At 39.9% G+C, this 9776-nt stretch overlaps 1 protein-coding gene across 7 annotated transcripts in view; it reads left to right on the top strand.

The window, feature by feature from the left end:
* The first annotated feature begins 508 nt into the window (after positions 1-508).
* DCAF6 (DDB1 and CUL4 associated factor 6) overlaps positions 509-9776 on the top strand; it is a 183305-nt gene continuing 174037 nt past the window's right edge. For all 7 annotated transcript variants that reach the window (XM_068966657.1, XM_068966661.1, XM_068966660.1 and 4 more), the window contains exon 1: positions 509-614. In XM_068966657.1, coding sequence (XP_068822758.1) covers positions 518-614 — 97 coding nt within the window. In that variant the 5' untranslated portion in view covers positions 509-517. The remainder of the gene's footprint in view (positions 615-9776) is intronic.

The raw sequence follows: 9776 nt of genomic DNA, 5'->3' as shown, positions 1-9776 counted from the left end.
CTTGCTTCCTCTGGAGTGAGACTCGTGAGCGCGAGACTTACGACTTCAGCTACTTCTCTATTCCTCATTTATCCATAGAGTACTGAGGATTTAACTAGAATGGCCTGAACCCATTTTTCTAGGGTAAGGGCGGCCATGGCACACACCTGCCTCAGTGCCCAGGGGTCGTCATCTCGCGAGAAAGGCTTGGAAGGGCGGGTGTAGAGAGGAGGAGAGGGAGGAGTCGAGGCCGCCTCCGCCTCCTCCTTTAGGAGGGGGTGCCGAGGGAGGGGACTGTTGCTGATCTCTGGTTGTTCTGGGTAGTCTGAGAAGGAGTATGAGGCGAGCTCCAGCCCGGGTACGGCCGGACTTCTCAGGCGAAGGCGCTGCTGCCGCCACCGCCGCTGCCATCTAACTCGCTGCGCTTGAGAGCCCCGGCTCGTGGATGGTGCCGTTGCGGCTCGGGTGTTGATCCGCGTGTCTCTTCCCCTCCTCCCCTCCCCCACGCGGTGGTCTCCCCTCCTCCCCTGGCAGAGCCATGTCTCGGGGTGGCTCCTGCCCACACCTGTTGTGGGACGTGAGGAAAAGGTCCCTCGGGCTGGAGGACCCGTCCCGGCTGCGGAGCCGCTACCTCGGTGAGCGGGGGCCCCGGGGCAGGGGCGCGGAGGTGGCCGCCCAGAGGTGGGGGAGGGGGCCGCGCCGCGGGGGCTGTCGGAGACGGGACCGCTTCGGGGCGGGGGCGTCCCGGAGACTCTGCGGTGCCAGGTGGCCCTCAGCCGGCGGACCCCGCGCCCTTGTCGTCCTTCCATGGCTAAGTCACTCTTTCATGCTGCCAGCCGCCGCCCTGGTCGGGTTTTCCTCCGGGGGCCGGACCTGGGGCGGACAGTATTGGCCGGGAAAGGTGTTGGCATCGTTTCAGGAGTGGGACTTGGGGGAAGACTTGTCGAACCTCCCGGAGCTGCCGCGTTTAGAGCAAAAGTTGGCGCTTTTGCTCTTCAGCGCTCTCCCGGCTCCGCCGAAGGACCTAAGTTTGTGTTGACCGCCCCTCCTCTGAAGTCTCGGCTGGGCTTAGGTGTCGGCGGCGACGCGTTGACCACCCTCGGGGACTCCACGCTCCAAACAGACCGGGGGTAAACTGTTCTTCGGCTCCGAGCCAAAACCTAAAAGTGATAGCTGAGCTGTCCCCACCCCCGCGCGCTTTCCCAGTTGGACTCTGCTGTTCAGTCGTTTAGATTGCTTTAAGGAGGTGTAGGGTTTCGCGTTCCCATTCCCACACCGGCGAAGCACTTGGCATTTACTGTTTCTTAGTTAAGCTTTCTAAAAACAACCTTCGATACTTGAGGGAACGGTAGTCCAGTTTTTTTTTTTTTTCGTTTTGTATAAGTGGATTTGTGAGGATTCTGGGTCACGCCTGAGCTAAAAGTGGATGGATTTAGTAAGAGTCTTTTTCTTCCTTCCTCTGCAGTCTTATCGTTACTCTTTATTCTTTCTTTTTTATTTTTAATTTGAAGGCAAGACAACATCATTAAAATTATTTTCTTACCAAGTTTGTCACTTTTATCTTAGGTATTTGTTGATGTCATTTAAATGCTTTAAATGTCATTTAAATGATTTTAAGTCAAATGGTTTTGACTTAAAAATCAATGAAAGAAATTGAAATCTCGTTACACCTCATAGTTCGGGTTTGTGATTATTTGAGAGAAGTTAACAGGTATCTTTTTCTTTCCTCCTGCTTTTTAGTGTCTCAAGTGACATGAGTACATTATCCTTGTAAAAATGAAGCACAAATTCTTATGAGTCCTCTCATTCGTTTCACACACACACCCTTAGAGAGGTAACATGTTCTGTTTCCTGAATATTCTTCTAGACCTTTTCCTTTGAATTCTCACAAGCACATGTGTACGTATAGAAATGCTGTAGGAGTGTGTATGTGTGACCGGCATGTATGATGTCATATTGTAAATATTGTTTTGCAGCTTGCTTTTACATTACATCTTGGAGAGCTTTGCATGGTCGTAGAAATAAATCTATCTGTACAGTCTTTTAAACTGTTGCGTAGTATTTAACAGTATGAAGGTGTCAAGGTTGACTCAGCCTTCTTTTTCTGTATGTTTGCTGTTATTAACAGTGAACATCCTTGTATCAGTACGTGGTTTTTGTGCATTTGTTCTAGGATAAGTACATGGAGTGGTGATTAATCTTTTTAAAATTTAATATGAATAGAGAGTGCTTGTTTAAATCATTAACCTAAAAGATGTGCAGTATTTCTTTTCATATTTACTTGCCGAGAAATAACGTAATTTTAGTTTAATAAAAAGAATACATGTTCTACATGAATGAATTTATATGTGGTCCTTTATTTCAATTAGTTGGAGCATTTGAATGAGTAGTAATTATATTTAGTTTTATTATTAATGTTTTCTGCTGGCTCAGTTCAATTGTATCTATGATAGAGTCAATTAAAATATAGTAAGATCATAAATTTTCTTTTTCCCTTCCTCTTCTAGCTCCATAATGGAAGTGAAGTTTGTCTTGGGTGGAGGGAAATTGAAGAATGTGACTTCACTGTCTTTCGTAGAAAGTCTAAATTGCAGATTTTCAAACATGTATATTTGTACAATGAATTCCATATCTTACATAATATTTTAAATGTGCTAGTAATATATACTTTATAATTATCGCATTCTTGAAACGGCTTCCTTTAAAAATGGGTTTTTTTAAGTATTAAATAGTTTGAAAAGTAATTTCTTGGCCTTAGGAGACTTTCTTTATACTTTTAGTTTATCTAGCTCATCCACACTCCAGTGCTAATCTTGGCTTAGCATTCAGGAAACAGCAAAATCCACATTAGCACTGTCTGAATTAGTGAGATTTTCTAAAAATAATTTTAAAAAATTTATTTATTTGGTGCACAGGGCCTTAGTTGTGGCATGAGGGATCTTCTGTCTTTGTTGCAGTATGATGATCCTTAGCTGTGGCCTGCAAGCTCTTAGTTGCTGCACATGGGATCTAGTTCTCTGACTGGTCTTTGATTGTTACCTGGTCCACCTGCATTGGGAGCTTGGAGTCTTAGCCACGGGACCACCAGGGAAGTCCCCCAGCAATGATATTTTGAAGTACTCATAAAATCTTTTTTAAAAGCCCCCTTTTAAAAAGGGTTTTAAAAAGTAAGTGGATTCTCTTTTTTTGGAGACTTCAGTATTTAAACATTTTGATTGTTTATATCATAGGTTAAATATTTCTCTAATTATCCATTATATGTATTTCTAATAATGAATTACTTCTAAATAACAGTAAAATGGGATAGAAGCTACTGACATTTTTTTTGGTAACATGCATTTCAAATTAATCATAGCATGTATCTTTTGAATAGTAGTATTGAAACATTACAGGTGATTTTATTTAAATTTGGTTAATTATCTCTTTTCCTCCTATCAAAGAAAATTATTTCAACAGAAATTTATGTTTCAAAATTTGGGAAGCTGGAACACACCATGTGTGTTCACATGGTCAGGTTCTAAGTCTGGTGGAGGCCTGCTTCCTGGTTCATAACCATCTTTTCACTGTAACCTCACAAGGCAGAAGAGGTGAGCTAATTCTCTGGGGTCTTTTTTATAAGGGCCCTAAGCCACGTCTTGGAGAAGGAAATGGCAACCCACTCCAAAATTCTTGCCTGGAAAATCCCATGGACAGAGGAGCCTGTTGGGTTACAGTCCATGGGGTTGCAAAGAGTCTGACACGACTGAGCATGCACACACCCAAGCCTAATCACCTCCCCAAAATTCCTGTCTCCTAATACTAATACCTTGGGGGTTAGAGTTTCAGCAGAGAAATTTGTCTGGAGGAGGGGGTTGGGGGAATAGGAGCCACTAAGCCAGTGACAACTTAATCGTGAAGGTTGAAATGTCTCTTGTGAGGTGATTAGAATGTCTCTGTCCTTTGAATATCATTAATCAGTATGTATTGAAATGGTTAATTTTGCATTTAGATTAGTCTTGTAGTGTATCTTGAGTACATCTATATTCCAACTTACAAAGTTCTGCATAAAGTGTTGCAAAGTTACAATATATTTTATAAGGGTCAGAAAATTTTGAGTTTTGCCCCTTTGTTAGCTACTGGGAAAAGTAAGTGAAATATTTGTATTTTGTTTCTTTAGTCTTAAAAAAAAATCTCAATGAAAGCTGAAAAATGTCTGATTTTAATAGTGAATGACAGGTATGACAAATATATGTTACAGAATATACTGATAATTCCTGAAGATTAGGCCACCAAATGCATATTGTTAATCATAGCAATGGCAGACCATTGACTAGCTCTGTTGTAGATTTCATTCCTACCTGGTATAGAATTAAAGTGTTTAAAAGGGATAGGAACTTCTGATAGCATGGAATTTATATTACAGGTATGTTTTATGTCTGTTTTTCAAATGTTTTGACCATTATCCAGAGTAATAATACATTTACATGGCAATTTGTGATACACACATAACTAAAAAGATTTCCCAAATGACATTTAGCCTTACTAGGTATGGTGCTGGAGCAGGAAATGGCAACCCACTCCAGTGTTCTTGCCTGGAGAGTCCTGTGGACGGAGGAGCCTGGTGGGCTGCTGTCCATGGGGTCGCATAGGGTCGGATACAACTGAAGCGACTTAGTATGCATGCATGCGTTGGAGAAGGAAATGGCAACCCACTCCAGTATTCTTGCCTGGAGAATCCCAGGGATGGAGGAGTCTGGTGGGCTGCCGTCAATGGGGTTGTACAGAGTCAGAAACGACTGAAGTGATGTAGCAACAGCAGCAGCAGGTGTGGTGCATTCTGCTTTCATATAATGTTGTTAAAAAATGTTGGTGTTTACCCAGTAGAATATCCACTAATGAATTTTGGCTTGAGGTTTGCAAAACTACTAGGTGGTGTGTGTTTTTTATAATTGTAACTGAATGTTAGGGTGACTGATTTAGGGTGGCAGATTAAAAAAATTTTTTTTTGAATACTGCTGATAACTAGTGAAGATATAGATAATAAAACTTTAAATTTATACTTTGGCAAAGAATAAGTAGGGTAGGACACTTAAATCCTTGGCTTTTTTCTTTTTTTTCCCCCTATGTCCTGAGGCCTGTGGGGTCTTAGTTCCCCAACCAGAGACTGAACCCAGAGCCTTGGCAGTCAAAGCCCAGAGTTGTAACCACTGGACTGCCGGAGAATTCCTAAATTCTTGTTTCTTGAGTAATACTTACTATGGGATTTCTGAGTTGTGTGGTAAGTGTGTTTAACTCTGTAAGAAACTTTTTCAAAATAATCATACCATATGGCATTCACATTAGTAATGTTTGAGAGTTCTAGTTGTTCTTCTCATCAACACTTGGCATTATGTCTTAATTTTAGCTTTTTTTTTTTTTTTACTTTTAGCTTTTTAAATAGATATGTAGGTATACTGATACCATTATTATTTTAATTTGCACTTGATTTAGTCCTCATGATTAATGATTTTGAGTATATTTTCATGGCTTATTTGCCATCCATATACTTTGGTTAAATATTCTGATTTACTTTCTTAATATTGTAATACTTTATATAGCCTTTGATACAAATCCTTAACCAGATAATGTATTTTGCAGATATTTTCTCCTTGTGTCTTGTCTTTTTCTTGACAGCATCTTTTATAGTTCATGCTTTTTTGTGTGCTATTTAATCTTTACCTAATCCAAGGTGACAGAGATATACTATGCTTTTTTTCTAGAAGTCTTCTATTTTTGACTCTTACGTTGTGGTGGCTTCTCCTGTTACTGAGCACAGGCTCCTGGCATGTGAGCTCAGCAGTTTTGGCTCCGTGGCTCTAGAGCATAAGCTCAGTAATGGTGGAGCACAGGCTTGGTTGCTTCATGGCATGTGGGATCTTCCTGAATCAGGGACTGAACCCACGTCTCCTGCATTGACATGTCGATTCTTTACCACTGAGCCATGAGCCTGGATTTTATGTGGATGATTATGTCATTGTGTATTGAGATTTCTTCCTGGGAATTCCCTGGCAGTATAGTGGTTAGAACTCCATGCTCTCACTGCTGAGGGCTTGGGTTCAATCCAAGGTTAGGGAACTGAGCTCCCACAAGCCATGTGGTGTGGCCAAAAAAAAAAAAAAAAGATTTCCTCTTTTTCACCTCTGTTTATTATTTTCTTCCTTTTTACAATTTTATTGCTTAATTGTACTTAGGATTCCAGTAGAATCTTGAAGTAGTAAGAGTGGAGATCATTGCTTTATTCCTTGTCCTAGCAAGAATTCAGTCTTTAACTATTAAATATGTTGTTAACTGTAGGTTTTTGTAGGTATCCATTGAAGAAATCCCTTTCTGCTCTTAAATTGCTGAGAGTGTTTATCATGACTAGCTGTTGAATTTTGTCAAGATTTATTCTATTGAGTTGATTATATGATTTCTTTTTCATAGATTATATTAATACATTAACAGTGATTTGTCTTTGAATGTTGAAGCAGCATTCAGTTTGTGGGCTATACATCTTTATGTATTGCTGGTTTCACTTTTGGTAAAAATTGGCTGTTTTTGTTCATTAAGGCTATTAGCCTACAGTTTTCTTGTTATATTTTTGCCTGCTTTGGGTGTCCGGATAATGCTGGCCTCATAAATGAGCTGGATGTATTCTTTTTTTCTGAAGAGTTTGTGTAGACTTGAAATTACTCTTTCCTTAAATGTTTGATAGATTTCATCATTGAAGCCATCTGGGCTTGGAGTTTTCTTTGTGGGAACGTTTTGTTTTGTTTGGTACTTCTAATTTTGAGATAACTGTGGATGCATATGCAGTTGTTAGAAATAATACAAAGAGAGCCCATATACCTTTCAATCAATGCCCCAATGGTAATATCTTGTACAACTGTTGATATATTAATGTATCACAATCTTGAAATTGACATAAATTGAGAAATCTTTCCCATTTCCCCAGTTTTATGTGTGCGTTTGTGTATTTTGTACCATGCAATTTTAATATTGGTTTTAATTAATTTTAATAAATTGTCAATTAATGTTAATAGATTAAAGTGGTTACCAGCATGTTTAAGACATGGAACAGTTCTGTCACAATAATTCGTTGTGATACCATTTTTAATCACAGCTACATCCTTTTCTCCTGACTGCTAACCCCTGGTAACTACTAATCTCTATTTCTATAATTTTGTCATTTCAAGAATGTTATATAAATAACATGTTGTTATGTAATATTATAAATTGGGGACTTCCCTGGTGGCTCAGTGGTAAAGAATCTGCCTGTCAATGTAGGAGACATAGGTTCAGTCCCTGGGTTTGGGAAGATCCTATGGAGAAGGAAATGGTGACCCACTCCAGTATTCTTACCTGGGAAATCTCATGGACAGAGGAGCCTGGAGGGCTACAGTTCATGGGGTTGCAAAGAATCAGACCTGACTTGGTGACTAAACAGTAACAAATGTTTTGAATAACAGCATGTAAACTTTTGAGATTGAGTTTTCACTCTGCACATAATTCCATTAAGATCCATCCAAGTTGTGTGTGTCAATAGTTTATTTCTTTCTATTGTCGATTATTATTTTGTGATATGGATATATGACTAATCATTCATTTGTTGACTGACGTTTGTATTTTGTTTTCAGGGTTTGACTATTAGAGAGCTGTTAAGAGTATCCATATGCGGGTTTTTGTATGAACATAAATTCTCATTTCTGGGATAAATGTCCAAGAATTGTAGTTATTGCACTATATGATAAGCACATTGTTTACTTTTGTAAGAAACTGCCATATTTTTTTCCAGTATGGCTGAACCATTTTATGTTCCTGTCACCCACGTATGAGTAATCTATTTTCTCTGCATCATCACCAGCATTTGGTGTTGCTGTTGTTTTTTATTTAGTAATTCTCACAAGTATGTAGTAATAAATTGTGGTTTAAAGTCATAATTTCCTTAAAGGCTGAATTGAACATTTCTTCATATGCTTTCCCTTTTTTACAATCTTTGTATTATTTTCTACTTTTTAAAAATAGAAGTTTTAGGGCAAATGTAATTGTTGTTTCGGTCCAAAGTCTCAGCACATCTTTATTAATCAAAATAGGAACCATTACAATCAACATATTTTTGCTGATGAGAAATAAGTTAATCTTGTAGCATAAAACTCTGACTCTTGGAAAGCATATTCTGCATCCTGTTGGTTGTGGAAGCATTTTCCCTGCAAAAAGTTGGGATGCTTGAAGAAGTGCTAATTGGTTGGCAAGAGGTCAGGTGAAAATGGCATATGAGGCAAAACTTGGAAGCCCAGTTCATTAACTTTTAAAGCATTGGTTGTGTGAGGTTTGGTTGGATGTTGGAGTAGAGAAGAATTGGGTCCTTTCTGTTAACCAGTGTTGGCTGTAGGAAGTGCAGTTTTTGGTGCATCTCATCTATCTGCTGCTGAGTATCCTTCTCAGATGTAATGGTTTCGTCAGGATTCAGAAATCTGTAGTTGATCAGACTGGCAGCAGACCGCCAAACAGTGACCCTGGCCTTTTTTTGGTACAAGTTTGGGTTTTGGAAGTGCTTTGGAGCTTTTTGGTCCAACCACCGAGCTGCAATCCAACCATTGCTGGTTGTCGGGTAAAATCCACTTTTCACCTCATGTCACAGTTTGATCGAGAAATGGTTCATTATTGCATAGAATAAGAGAAGATGACACTTCAAAATGATGAACTTTGGATTTGTGGTCAGCTCATGAGGCACCCACTTGTGGAGTTTTTTCACCTTTCCAATTTGCTTCGAGTACAAATGGTTCACCGCTTAGAAGGATTGGCATTGAGTTCTTCAGCCATTTCTTGTGAAGTTGTAAGAGGATCAGCTTCGATAATCCACTGAGTTGGCCATTGTCAGCTTCCAGTGGCCAACCACTGTGCTTCTCATATTCAGGGCTCTCATCTCCTTTGCAAAATTTCTTGAACCACCACTGCACTGTAGTGCAGTGCATGTATATTTTTGTTAGCAGTTCCTGGGCAAAGTGCACTGTTGACGTTGTGAGTTGTTTCCACTGCTTTATGACCCATTTTGAACTTGGGTAAAAAAAAAAAATCACTCAGATTTGCTTTTTGTCTAATGTCATTTGTCTATAGTCTAAAATAAATATAAAATAAACAGCAAGTAATGCCATTAGCAAAATAACATGAAGTGAGAAGTGTGCATTAAGTCATGTGTAACATAATCACATTTATTTAAGAATGTATTTCCATATCAAACAGCAAACGTCCATGATTCAAAACCTCCATTACTTTTGCACCAACCTAATATTTAAAATTTAAGTATGACAAAACAAGGCCCACTGGAGAGGGGAATGGCAGAACACTTCAGTATTCTTGCCTTAAGAACCCTGTGAACAGTATGAAAAGGCAAAAAGGTATGACACTGGAAGATGAGACCCCCAGGTTCGTGAAGGTGTTAGTCGCTCAGTCATGTCTGACTTTTTGCAATCCCATGGACTATAGCCTGCCAGGCTCCTCTGTCCATGAGATTCTCCCGGCAAGAATGGTGGAGTGAGTTGCCATTCCCTTCTCCAGGGGTCTTCTGGATCCGTGGATTGAACCCAGGTCTCCTGTATTGTAGGCAGGTTGTTTACTGGCTGAGCCAAGAGGGAAGCCCTGGTAGGTGTCCAATATGTTACTGAGGCTGGGCCAAAATGGAAATGTGGCTCAGCTGTGGCTGTGTCTGGTGGTGAAAGTAGTCTGATGCTGTAAAGAACAATATTGCATAGAACCTGGAATGTTAGTTCCATGAATCAAGATAACTTGGATGTGGTCAT

This window comes from Capricornis sumatraensis, chromosome 2, assembly GCF_032405125.1.
Source record: "Capricornis sumatraensis isolate serow.1 chromosome 2, serow.2, whole genome shotgun sequence".
In the NCBI taxonomy this organism is placed as follows: Eukaryota; Metazoa; Chordata; class Mammalia; order Artiodactyla; family Bovidae; genus Capricornis; species Capricornis sumatraensis.
This window is presented reverse-complemented; position numbering and strand designations above follow the sequence as displayed.